Genomic DNA, 23,088 nt, shown 5'->3' on the forward strand with positions numbered 1-23,088 from the left:
GTAGCTAGTTCCTGGCACAGAGCTCCTTTTACTCTTATAATTCCCTGAGTGATCTGGGTGAGAGAGGCATCTTTTGTTACTCATATGAAACCTCTTTCAGCCACCCTGAGTTTTTGAGTGGCTCTCGGAGGATGACGGCCAGTTGCCAGAGAAACCAGCCTATGATTAGAGGGTTGGAAGTCAGCCTTACCCTTGGACTCCTTTCCAGGGAGAACTGGGGATTAAGCTAATCACCAGGGATCCGTGATTTAGTCAACCGTACCCATGTACTGGAACCTCCAAAAAACCCTAACCAAGGGGTTCGGCGAGTTTCCAGGTTGGTGAAGGCATCAGGTGCTATAAAGGGGGTGCCCCCAGAGAGGCATGGGAGCTCTGCAGCCCTCCCCCTACCTTACCCTCCCCCACCTTACCCTCCCCCTACCTTATCCTCCCCCCTACCTTGCCCTCCCCCCTACCTTACCCTCCCCCCTACCTTGCCCTCCCCCCTACCTTACCCTCCCCCCTACCTTGCCCTCCCCCCTACCTTACCCTCCCCCTACCTTACCCTCCCCCCACCTTACCCTGTGCCTCTCTTTCGCTTGGCTCTTGCTGCGTTGTATCCCTCATAGTAAACCGGTGAGAGTAAACACAGTGTCTCCCTGAGTTCTGGAACTGTCCTAGCGCATCATCTGACCTGAGGAGGGGTCGTGGGAACAGCCGATGCATTAGAAGTGTGGGTGGCCTGGGCTTGTGATTGACGTTTCAAGTGGGGGCAGCCTGTGGGCCTGCGCCCCTAACCTCTGGGGTCTGCGTTAACTCCAGGTAATGACAGAATTGAACTGAGTTGCAGGAAGTCAGCCGGCGTCTGCAGAGAACCGGAGAATTGCTTGGTGTGGAAAACTCACACATTTGGTGTCAGAAGTGCTGTAACGAGAGGAAAATGGTCTCTTTTAATACTTTCCCGTTCTGCTTATTTGGGTTAAATGTTTGTAACCAAATTAGCACATGAAAGATAGGTAATAACTTCGGATGTTAATATTTATGAAACTTTTCTCTGGATTAAAATAGGAAATAGACTAATTTTCATCTCAGAAGATTTCAGATGAGCTCCTCCCCCGTATCTGTGAGCTGTGCAATGTATGTGTAGGGCTCATAATATAATTATTTTGGACTTTGTCATTGCTCTGATAACAAACACAACGTTCCTTTTTTACATTTTGCTTAATAAAGAATTAAGCAATGGCTTAGATCTTGGACTAAGTTCCTGAGGGAATGTGTGGAATTTCCTCCTGGAAACCTTTGAATACAACAGAGATGTGACTGAGAGAGGCAGGAAGAGGGGGCCGAACTCCTAGTATTTTTTTTAGTCTCTTGATAGGCAAAAAGTTAAATTACTCCCTTTACTTGTTATTATGTTTATCCTAATTAATTACATTTACTCATGACCTGTGCTTTCTGTTTATTTCAGGTTCCACTTTGACATCGGTCCCTTTGAAAACATGTGGCCTGGAATTTTCGTCTACATGGTCCACCAGTCCTGTGGGACAGCCTGGTACGTGTGACCCACACACCTGCTTTAAAATCCTCCTCCCCTACCTAAATGCCTCGCCACTTTTTTGGTTGATAATTACCTTAAATATGCCATATAGAAATTGTTTTTCTAGATATTTAAATTAAAAAAGGCTAAGATTATTGGACAAATGTGCAGCCTTTTTAGATTCCCTCAGAGGCTGCCCCTTGGTTAACAACCAGGTCTAACCAGGTGATCAGAAGGATATAGGTGGAGCTAAAAGAGACAGAGGTTACTTCTCAACATAACTGCATACTGTTTTTAGGTGTGTTTTGGAATGTACATACACATTTAACATCGACTTTCACCTTTAACTTCGATATATCAGTTAAAACAAGTGTGAAAGAAACAGGTCTCCTAATTCAAAGTCTAGTCCTTTGTTAGTAATGAAGTTATGTTGCCCTTTCCTTGCAAATCTCTCTCCTCTCCTTGTGGCCTGTCCCAGAGGCCTTTCATGACTTTGTATCTGTTGTTTTTTTTTTTTTTTTTTTTTACAGCTTAAACACATACTTAAAATGCAAGAAATAATTTTCTTTTTCTCTTTTTTTACTAATTTAGTCATTAAGTGGCTTATAGAGGCTCTTAGCGTCTCTAGAACTAAATTGTCACTTGTTTCCTATTGAATTCTGTGTTTTCTCTTATTTCCATCAGCGACTTTTATAAATTATTGTCTCAAAAGGATGCACACAGGGTAACTAATGCCACTTATTTCTTAGATAGCAGTTGAGAGTTTGACCAGTTGAAACTCTTAAAATCACATACCTCACACTTCAGGGACATTTGAACATTTTCAGTGGAGAAAGATAAAGGTTATATGTATTTAGAGGTTTTATGGACTCTCGTCTCTTTGGTATTTCGGGGACCCCTGTTTCATATTGATATGCCTTTGTCTTAAGCTGCCTTAAATCCACTGAGAGAGTTGCTGGGGCTTTAAATACGTGTAAACACATGATACACATAAAAATTTATAACCATACTGTATGATAAAATACATCATATTCTTTCATGGACTGCGTCAAGATTTGGATATAGCCATCTGCTACCACCGCTTAATAATTTGAGTGTCCCATGGTAATTTGGATTCCTCTTGAAAGGATAATCACTCACCTAGGAAATTCTTATAGTATGCATGGTTGCAGCTTGTGAATCTGAACATGCTTTCTGGAAAAACTTAGCTAAAAATACCCTTGAACAGGATGATGATATGCTGTTGTCTGCTGAGCACGATGGGATGCAGGAGGTGCTTGAAAGCTAAGGAAGAGGTGGCGGGTGTTCATGATGGGTAACGGCAAGCTGATTCTGGGATTTGCTCCCCCGTGGGCCCGTTACCGTGTCAGAGCACGAGCCACCAAAGAGTCTGCCTCTCTCACCCGGCTGGAGAAGCAGTGAGGAGGTTGGTGAGTGAGGCCCCCGTGCTCCTGCATCCCGTCCCCGCGGAAGTGTTCACCCGTGCAAGCGCATACAGGACAGACGTGCACATCTAGTGGTCTCCTGGAACGTACTGGTTCTTTCCCAGTTTCTGTCATGACAGTTTCTTTTCCACACAGCTTTGAGCTTGAAAAGTTGTGTCGTTTTATCATGTCTGTGAAGAAAAACTATCGTCGGGTCCCTTACCACAACTGGAAGCACGCCGTCACGGTGGCACACTGCATGTACGCCATACTCCAGAACAACCACGGGCTCTTCACCGAACTCGAGGTGGGTGTGCACACGCTTTCTCTCTCCCGCTTCAAATAACCTGAGTGGGTTGAAGTACTCTATGTCTGGAGTACGTTTATGAAATAGTTAGGCGACTCTATGTCATTCCAGGACAAATTTTGGTTCCGTAACTCACAGAAGCACACTTTTTAAATTGTTGTACCCAAGGATTTTCCCTATTATTTTGTATAAGGAATGTAGATACAGAAATTCCAACTTCATCAAAATATCCCTCAAGGAAACACTCATTTTTGTAGTCTTTCTTCCCTGTTAAAGCTGAATTCTTCTGAAAGGATGTAAACAAAGTGAATTGTTCTCTTTGCCCTAATGCCCTGGATAATGGAGACATATCCTACCCATCTGAGAACCCAGAGCATTAAATACAATTAAAACATAAATGCTTATTTGACCTTCTCTAGCATAAGGGAACAGGGGCTCGGCAATGTTCCACTGATTCACCGGACTTTACGGACTTGGAGTTGGTGATGCGCTCAGAGAAGACTTGGGGACACCTAGTCCATTCATGCACTGCTGTCGAGCCCCTTCCTTGAATGCCCAGCCCACGTTTGGTGATGGGGCGCCTTCGCCCCAGCTGTGCTCCTCCCAGGCGGGACCTTCCTGATGGCCTCGCTGCCCTCTCTCCACAAGGTCCCAGCAGCCCTATGAAAGCCCTAACTCGAATCCACCCTTCTCTCCTCCTGCTTCAGGACACGTGAAGAAAGGGAGCTGTGTCTCTGTGATAAAGAAATTGTGCTTCTCCCAAGGTCATGTCCACCAACATTAGAACCCTGAGGTCCAGTCCTGTCCTTTCCATCCTGTCAGACCAAATTCACAATTTGGATGGGAAACTTGAAAGACGCATTTTAGAAAAAAAATGCTATTGTAAAGAGTCAAAACGTTCCTTTTTTTATTAATAATCTTTAGATTATTTAGATGGGGCTTTAGACGGGGCTTAGCCTAATAAATTATTTATCACACACACACGATGAAATTTTTTCTTTTTTAATATAAATTTTTCTAAACAATTTTCCATTTCATTGAACCCCATATTTTTGAAAATTTCAGTGTTTCTCCATTCACTTCCTTTTAAGAAAGCAATTTTATTATCTTTTCTGCCAAAAGTTAGCCTGTAAGCTTGAGAATTATAGAAATTATTCTTTTGGATTATATTAAAATTTATATTCAAAAATGGGAAAATTTTAAGACGAATGAGATGTTTTGTTACTACATATTGACTTCCATTTAAGTTTCTAGAATTATATCATTCTGTTTCTCCAGAAACTTCAGGTCTTTTAGCTAAAAATAACCCCCAAATAACATACATAAGTATTTAAAATATATTTTGTAAGGTGCATGTGTAATCTCTAGTAGAGCTTTAGAAATGATCCTTTGATGTTTTTAAAGGAAAAGTTAACAAAGGTAGTTCTTCGTAAGTTATTTTCAGATGCTTGATTCTGGCATGCACTTGACAAGGCTATTGAACATCAATAAAATAAAATAGGTTAAAAGGAATTAGAAAGCTTTTATCTATTGTGCCAGGTTTTACAACCTTGACATTTCTTACCAGATTCATTATGGCTGACGTTGCAGCATAAAATATGGGAACAGCCCCCAAATCAAACGACCCCCAGAACATACACAGTTCAGTGTCTTAAGACCTCCGAACACTTAGGGTTGGTCCCCTGCCTACCGCATAGTTTAGGGGTGCGGGTGCCCGGGGCGACCTCCCCGCCCATTAGATGGCAGGAGAAACCAGCGCGGCTCGGCGAGACTAAGGCAGCAGCAGGGCGCAGGCGCAGTGCTCCGGTGGGGCTTTGTGCAGGCGCCGGCCCCGCGGCCGGTGGCGCCGCGCACTCCAGCATCACGCCTTCCTCGATGCTGCCCGGGCTCCTGTCCAGAGCCGCCCTGCCAGTTGCCCTGGTCTCAGAGGTCCCTGCCTTCGCGGTTCTTTCCTCCCCCGCCCCCCGCTCCGTTAACTCGCTCCCTCCACGCTGGGTCCTCCGCAGGCTTTGCATCCCGTGCAGGTCGCAGGCTGTGACCTCCACCTCACTGCACCCTCTGCCTCTGCCTCTCCGCTCGGCTCCCTCCGGATTTCTAGGCTCTTCTTTGCCGCCGGCCCCTGGTGGAGCCCTTGTGCTGGCCGCCTGCAATTCCTCTCCTCCCCTTTTCTCTGAAACCAGCTCCGTCACCCTCCAGAAAATGCTCTGGTCCAGGGGACGTGCGGGTCCAAGGGTCTGAGCTCAGTTCCCCTCTTTGCGTCGCTGTTCTCACGTGGCTTCCAGGACCCCCAGCACCCTCGGTTCCCGAGCGCTCCTCCAGCCCGCTCCCCTTTCAACTTTCCCTTCTCAGTGAAGACCCCGTCCATCAGCGTCTAAGGCTGATGACCTGGCCCTCAGGCTTGGCTTCCCCTCCCCCGCTCGCCGTCCTGCCCTCCTTTCTTCTCATGCCCAGCCTGCCAGAAAGTTCTGTTGATTCTGCCTGCAGAATCTTCCAGACTTTAGTCATGTCTCCTAAGCCTGCGTTGCTAGCGTCCCGGTCTCAGCTTCTGTTATGTTTTGCCTGAGTCACGACGAAAGCCTCCCCCAGGTCTCTCCCACCCTCCTGGAGTCTGTTCTCAATACAGTGGCCAGCGTGGGGATCTTTAAAGAGCGTCAGCTAGATGATGTCACTGCTCTGCTGAAAACCCCGCCATCGGTCCCTGGATCACAGATAATACAAGATCTTTACCCTCCCCTCCCCTGCCCTGCCCTCAGGTTCCTCTCTGTCCTCCTCTCCCCGCAGCCCCTGCAGTGGTCAGTCCTGGTCATGTGACTCTGGTCCTGTGACTCGCAGGCAGGCTCCCCTGCCAGGATGTGCGCTGGCTGAGAGCCCCGCCCCCGCCCCCACCCCCACCCCCGGGAGCCACCTGCGTCTCCCCTTCACCTGCACCTCTGCCTGTCTGAGGCCCATCCTAACTGCTGTACATCACAGCCACCCGCCTCTCACCTGTCCCCTTCAGCCTGCTCTTCCTTTTATCTTTTTGTATACAATTTGCCATTTTTCACATGCTGTATGATTTACTTGCTATATTCCTCATTTATGATAGCAGTAACACCGTTAGAATTTAATATTGAATGGATTTTTAAGTGAAGAACTGATACTGTCCTCTCCTTTTGCAGACTTGCTTTATCTGTGATTCTTTGGGACATTTGCTTTAATTTGATACCACCTACCCTTTTTACCAGAGTCGATCAGGAAAACTCAAGGATAATTTGATTGTTAAGTTCCTAAGCAGAAAGACAAAGAAACTGGTTAAAAAAGAAGTTAGATTATCTGTTACTTCAGGCATTCATGAGCATGTTGGCTGCATCAGTGACAGAAGTCAGTGTGATAAGAATACTAACCGTAACTTTCCTCATGTCCCATTTCTTTGTTTTCAACATCTGTGCACTGTGGTTTCTCCTTAAGCGCAAGGGACTGCTAATTGCGTGTCTGTGCCACGACCTGGACCACAGGGGCTTCAGTAACAGCTACCTGCAGAAATTCGACCACCCCCTGGCGGCACTGTACTCCACGTCGACCATGGAACAGCATCACTTCTCCCAGACCGTTTCCATCCTTCAGGTGAGGCGCCCAGGGCCACGTGCCTGACCGCTGCCCCGTGTGTGCGTCGTCTTGTCAGAGAGACCCACGGTTTATACATAAAAGAGGGGTATGCTTCTGGCTTTCTTTAGAAACAGCAGCTACATTTTATCGTAAAACCTTTTTTAAAAGATTTATATATATTTTGCAATCACATTTGATTTTTAAGTACGTTATACCCTAAGGCAAAGTTTGTTTCACGTAGTTAATTTAATCTACATGGCTCATCATGTTCTTGAACCAGAATGTGTAGAACAACGAATCTTGAACGTTAGGCAAACAAGATTTTAAGTGCATTGAAGTTCTTTTATTTTTTCTTTTGTGTGTTTTTAAATCGAGTTTTCTTGCTTTTAAGATGTCCTTAGTGACTGAGCTGGATGCTGACTGGTCTCCCTTCCCTGTGAGATACGTACGCTCCTTCTTCACTTCAAACCTTTTTCTCAAAGTCATCTTAACTACATAACTATCGCCTCGTAATGCTTTGACTCCTCTCACAGACAATTTTTAAAATGTGATCTCTGTTTGACTTAAGAATAGTGGACCCCGTTTCTTCCTCTCACTGTCAGCACCTCAAAATAGGAAGAGAAATCTTATTAGATCTTTTGATTACGTGTCTACGGGAAGGATTTGGAATTTTCAAGGTTGTGACGCAAAGCCCCGGCAGGACCTCAGCAGCGCCTGGCTGTGGGCGACTTGCGAAGCAGAAAGGTGTCTGCCACTTGGTGCAGTTTTCCTGTCTTGTGTAGCCCAGCCCTCCCCTGACCACCCAGGGCTCTTTTCCTCTCCGTCGCTTCTCCTAGTGGTGCCTCATGGTCCCAGCTGTCCCAGTGATTGGTAGTACTGCACACTCAGATCTTTTCAAAACCCAGCAACATGTACATGGGCAGGCCCCTTTTCCTCAGGGCTGAGAAGGTAAATGGTGAGCTTACTGAAGTGCAGGTGCTCTTCTGATGACCTGCGGGGTAGAGTGAGAGGTCTGTCAGATACGGAGTCATATCCGGCAGGTGGCTGAATGTCCCCCTTGCTCCCGGGCTGGTTCTATCCCTGAAAGCGATAGGTAGTCACCATTCCCGATGTTCCCTTGGCACCAATACTTTATTTTTTAAATGATGTATGTTATGTATGTTTGGCTGATAGATACATACATACCTAGAAATTTAGGCAGGATAAAAGATGTGTGTGGATATATGTATATGTGTTTGTATGTGTGTATGATATAGATGCATGTCCCTATATATGTGTGTGTATAATAGGTGTATATACACACACATGTATATTAACACACACATGCATTAGAACATGCTTTTTGTAAATAGACATTTATAAAACTTCATGACAGTTTATATCTACTTTCCCCTTAGGCTATTTATTTGCCCAGGAAGAAGGGTCTATGCCAGAAAGGACATCAGGACGCCTTCATTTAGGAATAATTAGGCCTCCTGGGCCCCATGTGCATCCTGTGTCCTAAATGAATTCATACATATGACTGTGACAGCATTTCTGGCAACTTAATCTGCAAATGAATTTTAATAGCCTTCCTGAAGTTCCCTCAGAAAACCTATTTTAAATATAAGAGAATTTACAGAGGCCAGGATTGCAAGGTACATCGCTGCTGGATGGAATAAGATATAAACTGTGTGATACAGCAGTGATACAAAGCAGAAGGGGTGGAGAGGGTCTGACCCAGCCAAGGAAGACTTCTGGCAGGAAGACTTACTCTGTTTGCCGCCGTTGACAGTGGAGGTGGCACAGAGCAGTTTGTCGCATTTTCAGCAAACCCTCAGCCACGTGGGGGCTCTGTGTTACATGATACGGTGTTCCTAGAATGATCAGAGCATCATCACGGGGACTCAGGCAGTGAATTAAGTTCAGGCACGCTGCTGGCATCCACAGAGTTGTTGGAGGGTAGTTAGATTCCGAGTATTAGAGAAGGCATTTCAGTCACTGGTGGGGGGAACATAAGGGCACCTTTGTTCTTGTGTCTTTAGAGAGGTGAGGTTCTCAGCAGACGAATGGGATGGGAAGCCGGCTAGAAGAACCGTCATGGCCACAGGTTCAGCCCACCAGTTAAAATCTGAATCTGTATCCTGCCTTGACCAACACCTCCTGTGTGAGCTGTGACAGGGAGAAACATAGGGGGCATAAACTCATGGCCCCATCTTCACGGGCAGGAGAATGGCGGAGGGCTCCTTCATTTTCTGGAGATCTCTAGAATCTGCTGATTGTACATGCTCACGATAACTCCTCTGAGTTTTGCTTCTCAGATCCCTCTAACTGCCTCTTGAAATTCGTTTCAATAGCGAACATATTTATTCACTGCCTGGCAGCTGCCAGCACATGTTTCAGGCCCGGGGGGACAGTGATAGCAAAAGCACAGATGCCTGTTGTGTCCACAGCTCCGCCCTCAAGCGGACCTTCTTGCCGCTCCACCTGGCCGGCCTCCTGGGGTCCCAGCCATCCTAACAGGCTGTGGCTCTCACGCCTGTGTGTCAGCCTGGGGCACCGTAAGGTTCTGTTTCCAAACGCTTGAACTGTGTTTGGTGTTCAGTGTGGCCACAATCGTGCTGAGTTACTTTACAGCTCCCGTGAAGGTGCCTCACTCACCCCACGGGCCAGTGACCCTGTTAGAGTCCTTCCCCCTCACCCTGCCCCCAGCTCCAGTCACCAAGCCCTGCCAGTTTGAAGTTTTGTCAGGACACCTCCAGACTTGACCAATTAAGGTGATATCCTTGGCCGAGAGTAAAATTTAATTTCAACATCCAGTCACTGAATTATCAGACAGAACAATATGTCATTACATCACACGGAGCCCTCTGATAGGTCTGTCCGCCCAGTGGTCAGGGTAGGGAAGGGCTTCTCCTTCGGTGTCCTCATCTCCGCAGGCAGCCTTCAGCGCTCTGGCTGCACAGAGGATCGCAGTCCCGAACTATTCATCCTTTGGCAACGTGGCCAAAGAGGAGATAAAAAAATTCACCACGATGGTTAGAGATGGTTCCCCATGAGGCCTCCTCAAAGCTGTGTGTGTGTCTACAGGCCACAGTCTCGTTAACCCGAATGCTGACTTTCAGTGTTGTTGCCACAATTACTTATGGGATAATCTGGGCGACTGGGGAAGCGTGGGGAAGAGGCCCCCTGTGTGACCACAGCAACCTCAGCAAACAGAAAGGGGAAGTATATTTAAAAGCTAACCTCAGTCCTTCACACACTAGCACAGAACTATTCACGGTACAGCACGGCAGGAGGGGTGTATGTTCGTTCACACTTGCCTTCACTTCCGTCACAGGGAGAAAGATGCAGTGGGCAGTTCCCACCCTCCCCCCCGCCCCCACCCCGAGTGGGCAGTGGGAGGAGATTAAGTCAGGAATGAAGTAAGGAGAAGTGTGAAAGCATCTAGAGGAAAGATAGGTTCAGATTCTTAACTTTTGCTGAGCTGCCCCTTGTCTCAACATTGGGTCTCAGGACTGTTTTCCCGGTGACTGGGGCCAGGGGCTGTGTACAGGCCGTGAGGGGCATTCATGGGAGACAGAGTTCCCATTTGGCGCCTGTAGTGGATGCTGAACTGGCCCCTCTGAGCGTACAGTCTCCTATATGTCCATCAAGGACCTTTCCCGAGTGACATCCCAAATTCCGCCTTCATTAGACGTTGTCTGTTTGACTGACTTTTCCCCCAGTTTTTTGTTTTTTTTTTTTTCTTTTGCGGTACGCGGGCCTCTCACTGTTGGGGCCTCTCCCGTTGCGGAGCACAGGCTCCGGACGCGCAGGCTCAGCGGCCATGGCTCACGGGCCCAGCCGCTCCGCGGCATGTGGGATCTTCCCGGACCGGGGCACGAACCCGTGTCCCCTGCATCAGCAGGCGGACTCTCAACCACTGCGCCACCAGGGACGCCCTATTCTCCTTTTTAAAAGCCACCAGTGGGTCCCATGGCCTCAAGAATAAATTTTGTTTCTTAATTGATATACAAGTCTTTTATGAATGGCCTCTGCCTGTTCCAGGACTATTGTATGTGTATTTTTGCAGTTCTGGACCATTTCTTAACTCTGCATTGTCTAGAGTTTTCTCCTTTGGTGGCCAGCTTCTCCTTATCTTTAAGACTCAGCTCAGGCAGTACCTCCTCCGGTGAAAGTATTTTATGACGTCTCCACATAACTGGGGCACAGTTGTGTGCCTTTTCCACATGGCCCCTGCGTCCCTTAAACATTCACGTATTCTAGAGTTCTCACGTGGTATAAAAATGTTCTGTTTGTGAGTTTAGCCTTCCTCTCCTCTGAATTGTAAGCCCGGTGAGGACAGTCGCTGCCCCTCGTTCATCTCCATCCGGCAGGCCTGCTGCCGGGTCTGTTGATGTGGGTGGTGGTGGTCACGTGAAGATAAGAATGTGGACCTAAGAGTCAGAGAAGGCAAAACAATGTGTGCAACGTTTGGCGACTGGTAACTGCCAGGTTCTATTTAGGGGAAACTGAGTAGATATGTCTCCTTAGGACAAAGCGTGTAGGTGCCTCAGTGGTGGAGGGTAAGTGGAATGACTTCAGGTAAGGAGACTGTTCTATGTGGACAGTGACAAGAGAGTGGGCAAGCTTTGTGTTCTGACCTAAAACTTACCCATCCATGCATTTTTATTTAGCAACGGTGATAGAACCATTAGCGTTAGAATATTAAATCCATTTTAATGTTCATTGAACATTCCTTTATTTAATATTCACAATTAATGTTCATTTTAATAGTCAAATTATATTTCATAATAAGATATTAATGATTATTTTGAATATTGAAGCTACCCTTTTTCTGTCTTTTGCCTTCTGTGAATACCCTACGTTAGGTACGCAGAAGTCAAAATTTTAGAAAACAGACCAATTAGGAAGGTTATTCTCATTATTAAGAAAAATTTCTCATCATCCCATTAATCTTAAATCATCTAGTGCTTTTGAAATATGTTTACATTTTTAAAAAGTTATCTTTATCCCAACATTTTGGGATCCCATGACATTTTCATTATGTTTTATAGCAGTAGCATTTCTATGACACAGCCAAGTCCATCTGCAGTGGGTAGAATTTACTGTTGTCTGTTGCAGTTATAGCAAAATAGTTGTACTTACACTCAACACTGTCCTTACTTCTAGACTAAAATGGATTAGTTTATTACAGAGGTTAGCCTAAATCTGTCCTTTTCTACAGATGTATTCTAAATAGATAGACGTGTTCTCTGGCGGTCCAGTTCAGTTCTGGGCGTATCGGTTTGTGTGCTTGTTTCTCCTTCTCTCTCTCCCTGTTTCAACTCTGACTGCAGAAGTTCTACTGGTAGGTTTTATCATCATCACCACCATCATCATGGTAATCATCTCATCATTTATTAGGTACTTCCTATATACCAGAAACTTAAGAATTATACACGGATCAGTACATTTGATTTTTACGGTATCCTATGAGACAAGTATTATTATTCATTTCCGTTTTACAAATAAGAGTAATGTGCATCAGAGAGGTTCAGTAACTGGCTCATTGTCACACAGCTAGTAGGGGGCAGAGGATATTAAAACTCAGAGTTGTTTGACTCCAAAACTTGTGTTCTTAATTACAGTACTCTCATGTTTCCTAGTATATGGTTTGATGCAGTGGACAATTAAATGTCAAAATAAGTATTATGTATCTTTTAAAGGCATCACTGTTGTGAATGCTTGAAGCAATTAGTTGTGTCATTGACTTTGTTCATCCTGAAGCCCCAGAATGATTCAGCCTCCGCCTGTTGCTCCTGTGACAGTGATTCACAGCCCAGTAGGGGCAGGGCTGCTGGGGAGAGAGGCCTGGACTGGCTGGCATGCAGATACTGAAATCTGAGCTCCAAAGCCCTTCCGGGAGAGTCTCTGTTGTAGAGCTCAGCACAGTAGGGCTTCGGGGAGAATTACATATGATTCATGGTAATATTTTAAAAGCGTGCTGAGGACAGATTGACCATCCGCCCTTCTGCCTCTGTTCTGACCCACCTCCACGCGCGCTGTCGCCAGAGGGACTGCTCCAAAAGCCACCTCCGTAATCCTCAGTGGCTCCTTATTACTTTCCATATCGTATTTCAGTTCTGCATCCAGGCCTTTTTTTTTTTTTTTTTTTTTTGCGGTACGCGGGCCTCGCACTGTTGTGGCCTCTCGCGTTGCGGAGCACAGGCTCCGGACGCGCAGGCTCAGCGGCCGCGGTTCAAGGGCCCAGCTGCTCCGCGGCATGTGGGATCCTCCTGGACCGGGGCACGAACCCGTGTACCCTGCATCGGCAGGCAGACTCTCAACCACTGCACCACCAGGGAAGCCCTGCATCCCGGCCTTTTAAAAAAACTTTTACTTTAGTTCTTACCATTTCTGTATTAAATTTGCCTCAGCTGCACGGAAGTGTCTGTGCTTCCAGCGAACGCTCAGGGTCTCATGCCTCCTCTATTCCTCCACCGGTCCTTCAGAATTCATGTCGCCACCGAGAAGAGGGTCCCATGTGCTCCCATGGTCTTCACTTACCTCATTCGTGGGGACCATGCTACTCTATTTTTTGTGTACCACTGAACAGCGAACGCCTTAAAAAAAATGAACTTACGTTGTTTAGGACCTTGGATATAGTAGCTACTAATATCCTTACCCAAAGTGAGACGCTACAGACTGAATATCTGCTCAATGAGACACACATTCCTCATTTTGTGGTGGGAAAGATACAGCTGTGGCAAGAAAGCAGTGCTCTAACAGTGAATCAGAACGCTGAGAATCCTTAGACCCATCATGTTTGAGAGTTAGGAGGGACCTTAAGGACCATCCGCCTTAAAGACCTTAAAGTGTGTCCCCGATAAGTCTCTCAGCATCAGGACCGTTTCAGCGTTGTTTCTATTCTCTCGTACATATCTCACAAATCTCAGCTACTTAAGCAGCTGAGCCTTTACAAACAGAGCCCACTCGTAAGCTTTCACAGAGGTAAGAATTATATGCTCCTTACCTATTTTGGGACTTTAGAAACATTGCTGGGTATAAAATGCTTGTTATTTTATGCTTGATTGATACAACATGGGATCAACTGCCTTGAATTAATATAAACTTTAAACAGCGTAACCTGGAATATTAGTTATAATAAACTAATCAGTTGGTATATAAAAGCATCTTATTATTTTGTGAGGTTTTATTAGGTTGTTAACGAATGTGAAATTGGAGCTTTCAAAGCATTTTCAGCGTTTATCTGCTGTGCTTGGTTGCTGTATCTCCCTTATTGTCTTTTGTTTTGGTAGGAGCAAAGTGTTGATAAATATATACTATATTCTCTTGAAAGGAAGGGGCCATTTATTGTTTTTTTTATCACTTATTCCCTTTACTCTTGTAAAATGTTGAAGGAAGTAGTCCAGCTGTTCATTATAAAGGTTCACTGCTGAACTTTTCGACCTAGTTTCCCTTTAATATCAAAAAGTAAAGAAAAAAGAAATAATGAATCTGAAATAGCCAGCAGAATATACAGATCCTTTAAAACGGGTCTTACTTTGTCTTAGGTCGTGGACACTTTTGAGAATCTGATGAAAACATGTGTTTATGGATGCCACACTCAACGTACTATATACAGTTGTAGTGAGTTCATTGCTCTGTGGTCCCCAAGAGAATTTATAGAACCCAGGCTAAGAAGTCCCTATTTTAGAGAGGTTAAAACGTAAAATCCAACAGTATGTGAGAATATTTTATGTGCTATAATTTAATAGTTTGTTGGTGATAGAGTAAATCATATAAATATATATCACACGTGATTCCTCTTCAGACGACCTGCCAAGAGCAGATGTGTGCGTGAGTACCAGCCAAACACATCCAATGTGGAACATGTGTATGAGGGGGGAGCCCAGGTCACAGAGCATTAAGTGCTGAAGCAGAGGCCAGCTGCTTCACTTGAGTTATGATCAAAGCAAAGCAGCTTTCTTAGCACAAGTCAGAGTCAAGATTTCTTTCTTGTAACTTTGTACAATACAAGTTTAGAGTTGAGGTTGAAAGGGGCTTGGAAGTTAATTACCTTCCCAGTGACTAAATCCCCACCCCTTGTCTCCCATCAGTTACAAACCAGCCTGTGTTTTGAATGTTTCCACAAACAGCATCCCATGCATAGTTCACCTGGTAACTCTGAACATTTAGCTGGTTCTTCCTTGTGTTGAGCTGAAGTCCTGTCCTTATCATGTCCACCTCTTTGGCCGTATTGTATTTATGAAGGCTGCTTCAAGTGAGATTACATTACTAAAAATTACTGAAATAACCAGTTTATATAAGTACTGCAGTTTTTCTTTAGTCAAATAAAAATGTTGTTAATGCTTCAGCAAATACTTCATTTCAATTAGATATCAAAGATTCATTTAAATTTTATAATTTGAAAGTGCAATCGTGTGTTTGAAAGTGCTTTATAACCTTAGAGCATTCTACAAACATGTCCTTACTATTATCATTGTCTGAAAAAGAACCAACTAGAACTAACTCCATTTATCATAGGATAATTTAAATATAAATATAATACCTTAAAAGTAAATAATACAGGAAGATTCTGATAACTGAAAATAAATGTGGCACATTCAACCTTATTTCAGAGTAATAGGAAGCAGACAATATCTTAGTGAGATGTCTGATTTTGTAAAGAAATGTATTTTAATAATTTCAAGTGTGTCATGTAATTTATCAGTCAATATATGTAGCTTAAGACAAGCGGGAACAATTAAAAATCAGTTTATAGTACAACTGTGTTGACTAATGAATCATTAAAAGATAATTGATGAACCCACAAATTGAATATCTACCTTTTTTTGTTTGAACAAAAATGACCCGTTTTAACCTCAACTACAAATAAAACTTAAAATCCTGAGGAAGAAATTATTGTAAAAAGTTTTTAAAAGATTCATATACAGAAGAATAATTATGAGAAAACAGAATTCAAATGACCAGTGTTTGGTCTTGTTTAGGGTGATGATCTGCTGGGTCCATCTCCCATGAGGACAGAAGACAGGATGGCCTTACAGTTTTTGCACCTCAGGGATTTGTGCTTTATGTAAAAGCATTCTTGCCTGTAGGGAGAGTTTTTAATATGCCTAAATTTTATGTTCAGGTCCTGGGACATTTTCTTCTATGATACAGAGAAAATAGTTTATTAATCATGAGGCTTGCGGAAGTGGACAAATATATAGATGACTTTTTAAGCCCATTAATTTCCAGTATAATGTGAAACTTACCGAAGTTCTTAATTAGTTTAAAAGGAAAAGTCTTTTACTTAAATATTTTGCATATTCCAGTCCTTTAATTCCTTACTAGAAATATCCCAAAACTAGGTGTATATTTAAATCACTGGGATTTTATGGTGGGAAATGTTACGTAGTTTAAATAGTTCATTGAAGTGGTAGCTTCATTGTTGTATCGTGAAGAGAAACCAAAACATTAATTTCATTAGTCATTTCAAACTATCCTTTTGTTCCCCCAAAACCTGTCCTGACCAAATGCCATTGACTGACTGTTGTTTCAAGTAACTGAAAATGTCATTAGATTGGAGCTTGTGCTTGTTATTGGTGGTGTTTATTTGTATTTTTTCCCTAGTTGGAGGGGCACAATATCTTCTCCACCCTGAGCTCCAGCGAATATGAACAGGTGCTTGAGATCATCCGCAAAGCCATCATTGCCACAGACCTTGCGTTATACTTTGGAAACAGGAAACAGTTGGAAGAGATGTACCAGACCGGATCGCTAAACCTTAATAATCAATCACATAGGTAAAAATAATTTTTGAAAGTTTATTAGCCCAGGAAGTGTCATTTGGAATAAATTTATATTTAAAAACAAAAATGTAATTTGGCATAAATTTATATTTGAAAAAAGAAATGTAAAAAGAATTTATGTGGGTTTTTTTGTTTGTTTTATGTGCACTTTATATTTACTTTGGATATTTCGTTTTGACAAGATTGCTGACAATGTATTGTGAAGGTCACTAAAACATGAATTAGAATTGAAACTGGTCACATAGGAATGGGTACTTTTAAAGGGAAGTCATTTTCCAAGAGGCCTCTCCTTGAATTTATCACAGTCCAGCGTTTGGTCATTGACCTCACAGACTCAAAAGCAAATGAAAATGGATTCATCAGAATCCAGATCTTATTAACCAAGCCAATGCGATTGATCTATAAAACCTGAATTCCATTTTATTGATCTGCAAGCATACATTCTAGTTATAAGCATCAGAATATTGGCATTCAGCGTGGTCACAATCCTTCAGGAAGCCAAGTGGCAATCCAAGGTTGGTTTGAACATGAGGTCAGAACAGAGAGAATGAGATTCCTTAAATGTTCTAATGCATCAGGCTAAGGTAGTTTGATTCCTTTTTTTCTGAGAAGGCGTGACTTGCCCGCTGGTTTCAGAAATGTATCACGTGTTTTCATCGTGCACCTGTCCACCCATCTGTCCATTAGAGCTCAGTCCACTGGCTAAAACCCCTCTTGGCCTTGCCGGTGTGTAGGTGGTTACCACCAGCTTTTCTTTGTAGGACTTTCCTTTTGCTGTTTCCACGTCTGACTAGGTCCATCTTAAGTGATGCCGTCTTTATCTTTAGATTTGGGGACGCTTGTTTATTGGTTCATCCTAGTCTTGGTGAAGTTGAATCTGTTCTTTTTTGCTCGGATGCTTTGAGTACCTCCTCTGTGATCCATTAAGGTACTGATCATAACATTTCTTTCTAGAGAAATCTGCTTTCAGTTCTTAGAAGCAGTTCACTCAGGTACCCCAAACACAACACATGAGGTCTACAAATGACTAGAGACAGATACATAATAAATAAAGTTGACCTCGTCAAGAATATGATCATCAGAGTTTTTATGGGGAACCTTCTTTGAGGAAAAAAATAGACATCTTAATTTTACAGAGGGCAGTCTGGACACATTGCCAGCACCCTCCCAGGGTTGGCAGAAGGGTCAGTGTCATGCAGGACAACACACCCTCTTCTGCCTGCAGCCCAAGGGATGCGTGTGATTTAAAGTCTTCATGTCTGTAGAAATGGGAGTTTGTCCACGGTTCTCTTTCTTATGGCAATGGTAAGACTGGAGAAATATGCGCTGGGTTAAGGTATCCTTTGGCTTGCTGAAAACTATGTGTATACATTGTTTTTAAGTTATAAATTAAGAGTCATGTAAGTAGTAACAAGTTTCTTGCATATGATTTTAGCAAAATGATTACAATAATGATATTCTTATAAAATAGAAAATTTAAAAATCTAATTGCAAGTAATATTATACTTGGTGCTTAATGCATATGTACATGTTAGTGGTGTATACTGTATAGTTATGATGATTAAATAACTTTAAAGGTGTTGCATATTTGTTTTAAGAATTCAAAGAGTGCAGGTATATACAAGAAAAACAATAATAGAGTCGTCCGTAGGTGTTCGTTCCCAGAGCCCCTGCAGGTACCAGAATATGGGTATTACGTCCCTTGTATAAAATGGCCCTGGACGATGAATAGGGTCACTCTTCCGTCGGCACAGAGCGGATGAGAGACCCGGGGGTCCGCTGGGTCCTGTTCTGCAGAACCAATAGAACCATGCATTCTCCTCTGTTTATTCTAAGCTGTTTATATGCACAAACATACATCTTTAAACAAAAACATGATTACAGGCCTTCCTCGGTATCCACAGAGAATGTGTTCCAGGACACCACCCGCATAACAAAATCAGGGGATGTTCAAGTCCCTAAATCCCTTCGTCGGCCCTCGGCCCTCGTGTCCGTAGGTTCCGCCTGTACAGATTCAAGCAACATAGTACAGGATCCGAGGTCGGTTGACTCTGCGGATGCAGGACCCACAGATGAGCAGGGCCGACGGTATACCAGATGCTTGCCTGTTCTTAAGAGTTATGTGGCATCACGTAGTATGGAGGACTAGCTAAAGGCTCACCAAACCTTCCTCCTGTTGATAAGATGTTTCTAGAATTTTGCACCATAAATAATTCTGCAGTAAACTCTTACAAAGTCATCTACTGTCCTTTAAAAATATATATCACATTGCATACGGTGCTAGAAATGTAGATACATGTTAAATTTTCTAAAAGGACGGTAGAAATTCACACTTCTCCTCACATAGGGTGAAAACTGTTTCTCTTTAAGTATGCCATGCTCTGACAACTCCCTGCATTAAAGATCTTTTCATGTTTGTTGACTTTGTTCCTACTTCTGTTTGTTCACAACTTTTGTGTAATTTTTGTTGAATTCTTTACTTTTTTTATAAATCAGTTTGCATTCTATATTTTTGTTAAGGATGTTAACATTTTCTCTGTTGTATGTTACAAACATTTTCTTAGGTGCTTTTCAAAAGTTTTATTTAGATTTTATTTTAAATACAAAGAAATTTAATTTTATGAAGCCAAATCTTTCATTTGTTTTTATCAAATCTGGTTTCCCGTCTTGCTTATGAAGCCCTCCCCTATCCTCAAAGTAATATAAATTGTACTTAAAATTTTCTTTGCATATTAATGCTTCTGGAGTTATACTTTTATGAACATAACTTTATTTCTTCCTGATGGGTTGAATCAATACCATTTAATTAACAATCTATTTTCTTCCGCTGAATTGAAGTTTCATATAAACTCAAATACTTCTTTGGACTCCTTAAGCCATGTAATTGTTAATTATCTAATCCTCGACTGTGATCATACTGTTTTGATTATTGTAACTATGTTGAAATTTATCATACATACCTGGTAAAATAATCTTCATCTTTCATTTACTTTCCGAAAACTTCATGGAAATTGTTACTTAGTAAATGCATTTTTTACATTTTTATAAGGAAAATTTCAAACTTAAGAAAAGTAGAAATTATACTAAAATGTATACTCATACCCACATTCAAGAATTATTAACATTTTAACGTATTTTTTGCCTTTATTTTTTGACTGTGCCACTTCCTTGTAGATTATAGACATCATGACCCTTTATTTCCTTCATAGTGAATACTTAAAAAAGAAAAAGAATATTTTATCGTGTTTGTTTTCAATTAAAAATATCCACATTGGGATTTTGATTGCGGTTATATCGCATTTATTTCTTCACTTGTAAATGAGAGTATATTGGCTTCTCATCCAAAAGCATTGACATGACTTTTTAGTTTTGGATAACATTTTATATAGTTTATTTACACAGATCCTATCTTTTTTTAGTTAAATTATACTGGTCACGTTATAAATGTTATCACTTGTGAATGTGTTTTTTCCAGTTTTTAATGGAAATACAATTTCCAGTATAAAAAAGTTATGAATTTTTATATATTTCTCAATTTTGCTTCATGTTTTTAGAAACTTTGTTATTAGGTGCTTATACATTTGTGTATTTGTTATGTCTTCTCTATGATTTATCCTCTTGTCACTATGAAATTCTCTTTTTATTCTGTTAATACTTCTTGCCTTAAAGTTTTCTGTGTCTAATAGCCACACCAGCTTTCTAATGCTTACTTATTGGCATGTCATATTCTTCTCCAATCCTTTACTGTTACCCTATCTGCATCCTTATATTTTAAATGTGTCTTGTAATCAGCAGTAGTTGAGACGTTCAGTGGCTGCTTCCTTTAGGACTGTCAGTTCGTTTGCCTTTATTTTTATAATAATTATAATTTATTTATATTATGTTTTTTATGTTATATTATGTAATTATATTTATGTTTGTCTCATTATCTTGTTTGTTTTCTCTTTAACCCTTTGTTCTTTGTCCTTCCTTTCCTGTCTTCACTGGAGTTAATGAAATGTTTCCTTTGTTGCTGTGTTCTATATCTTCTATTGGTTTTTATTGTTACGCTTGTATGTTTTCAAGTGGTTGCTCTTGAGTTTACATGAATCTGCATTTTTCAGTCCACCTTGAATTAATATTACTCCATTTCTGTACAATGTAACAACCTTAAAAAGACAGAATCCAGTTATGCCCAGTTTTGTCTTTTATGCTGTTGTTGTTAAATATTATACTGCTACATATGTTGTATACACCACCAAGGTTGCTAATACTTTAAATTAAATAGTTAATAGATCATTAAAGAATTTTTTACAAAGAAAAAGATAATCTGTCATATTTTCTCATATATATACCATTTCCAATGCTTTGCATTCATTTGTGTAGATCCAGATTTTCGTCTGGTAATTATTTTACCTCAGTCCAGACAGCAGATTCTTTCAGCCTTAGTTTATCGCCTTTATTTTGGTTTCACTTTTCCAAGATATTTTTGCTGGATTTAGGATTTTGAGTTGACAGGCTTTCTTTCAGCATTTTTAAAATGTTATTCGGTTGTCTTCTGACCTCCATCTTTTTCTTTTTTCCCTGATGAGAAGTCAGCAGTCATGCTTATTGTTATTCTCCTGTATGTAGCATGTCTTTTTATTTAAGATGTTCTCTATATCCTTCGTTTTTCAGCACTCTGTTTATAATGTGCCTCAGTGTCCCCTTGTACTTGTCCTTCTTGAGTTCCTCTGAGGTTTCTGGGTCTCTGGGCTGCTGATTACAGGAAAACGTAGTAAAGTTTTAACCATTTTTCTTCAAATATTTTTTTCTGTCAACCCGTCATTTTTCTTCTGCAACTCTAATTACGCATGTGATAGATCACTTAATACTGTCTTACAGGTTATTAGGGCTCTGAACTGTTTTTTCAGTCATTTTTCCTCCCTGGGCCTCCCTGGGTAATTTGGTATGATTCGCCTTTAATTTCAATGATCCTTTCTAATGTTCTCTCCAATCTGTTGTCCATTCCATCCAGTGATTTATTTTATATATTGCGTTTGTCAGTTCTGAGATTTATTTGGGGTTCATTTTTATAGCTTCTATGTCTCTTTTAAAATTCCTGTCTCTTCACCCATTGTATCCAAGTATATATTTTCCTGAGGTTCTTTAGTATATCTATCAGTTACTTAACAATGCTTGTCTTCATTTCCACTAACTGAGTCCTCTGTGGGTCTTTTTTTGTTGACTTTTTTTTTTTTCTGAGTCATGGAACACATTTTTCTTTTTCTTTAGATGTCTAGTAATTTTTTAATTTATATGCTACGTTGTGGATAATATGTATTCTCTGTTATCTTTCTGGATCCTGTTATCCTTCTCTGAAGATAATTGACTTTTATTCTAGTGGCCAGTTAAATTTCTCATGGATTATCCTAAATTTATGGATATGTGCCTTAAGCATTTTTTGTGTGGTTCTGTTTCTGTTTTGGCCTTGGTCCTTAGGTCCAGCCAAGGATTTGAGGAGAATATGAATGCATATTTGGGGACTATCGCCTTTGTGGCTCTCTCCTGTCCAGGATTTTTCTCCTCAAATTCCATGTGCTCTGACAGCCCAGATGCTAACCTCTCCACCATACTGTGACTTTTTGGGGGCCTCTAAATGTCTCATACCCCAACTGAGCCATAACCTTAGCAGAAAAGCTAATAAATGTGGATTATGCCCAAAGGTTTTGAACTCCTTTCAGTTTCTGCCTACTATTACGTACTCAATTGCCTTCAATGAGTTGTTTTTAAATTTTGTTCAGAATTTATTCCGTCATGACTAGAACTCTAAAAATGTGTTTTCTAGCAATTTTATTATGTTTTCTGTGTCAGTTGAAAATATTAATCTCTTGGATTTTCTAGGCATACTTTCACATCATCTACAGTTAAATATCATTCGTTCCACTTTTCTGATATTGATACCTATTTTGCTTTCTCATCTGACTGTATAATTAGAACCTACAAAACAGTATTGGATTATGGTGAAAAAGCAAGTATATCTAATATGTGTTTGATTTTAATTGTAGTGATTTTAGATTTTAATTTTTTATGTGATTTTTTTGGAAAATTATTTTCATCTGGTATGAGTTTTTTTCTTCATTTCTTGTTTATATTACTTTTTATTAGGAATTTTATCAAATTCATATTCAGATTTCAGTGATAATATGATTTTCCTAATTTCTCTGTTATTGATGTCTTATTTTATTAATAGATTTTTAAATTTCCTAATTTTGTGCTACCACTGAGTTCCTTGTACTCTAGTTTCCCATGGAATTACTTTTTTAATATACTAAGGAAATCAATTTTTGCTTTTTTTTTTTTTTTAGCAAGTTTATGTCGAATCCATTAATTGACATGTAGTTGTTTTTCTGTATGGTATCATAATTTGCTATTAAGATTATGATAGTTATGAAATTAAATTTCTCTCTGGTCTAGAAGGGTTTAAATAACTAAAGATATCCATTTGAGGAAGCTTAA

General features: G+C 41.4%; 1 protein-coding gene across 3 annotated transcripts in view; it reads left to right on the forward strand.

Moving 5' to 3' along the window:
- PDE10A (phosphodiesterase 10A) overlaps positions 1-23,088 on the forward strand; it is a 583,168-nt gene that overhangs the window by 528,376 nt on the left and 31,704 nt on the right. For all 3 annotated transcript variants that reach the window (XM_033404002.2, XM_004278863.3, XM_049695213.1), the window contains 4 exons: positions 1,448-1,531; positions 3,097-3,247; positions 6,695-6,850; positions 16,433-16,605. In XM_033404002.2, the coding sequence (XP_033259893.1) occupies positions 1,448-1,531; positions 3,097-3,247; positions 6,695-6,850; positions 16,433-16,605 (564 nt within the window). The remainder of the gene's footprint in view (positions 1-1,447; positions 1,532-3,096; positions 3,248-6,694; positions 6,851-16,432; positions 16,606-23,088) is intronic.

This window comes from Orcinus orca, chromosome 12 (assembly GCF_937001465.1).
Source record: "Orcinus orca chromosome 12, mOrcOrc1.1, whole genome shotgun sequence".
Taxonomy (NCBI): Eukaryota; Metazoa; Chordata; class Mammalia; order Artiodactyla; family Delphinidae; genus Orcinus; species Orcinus orca.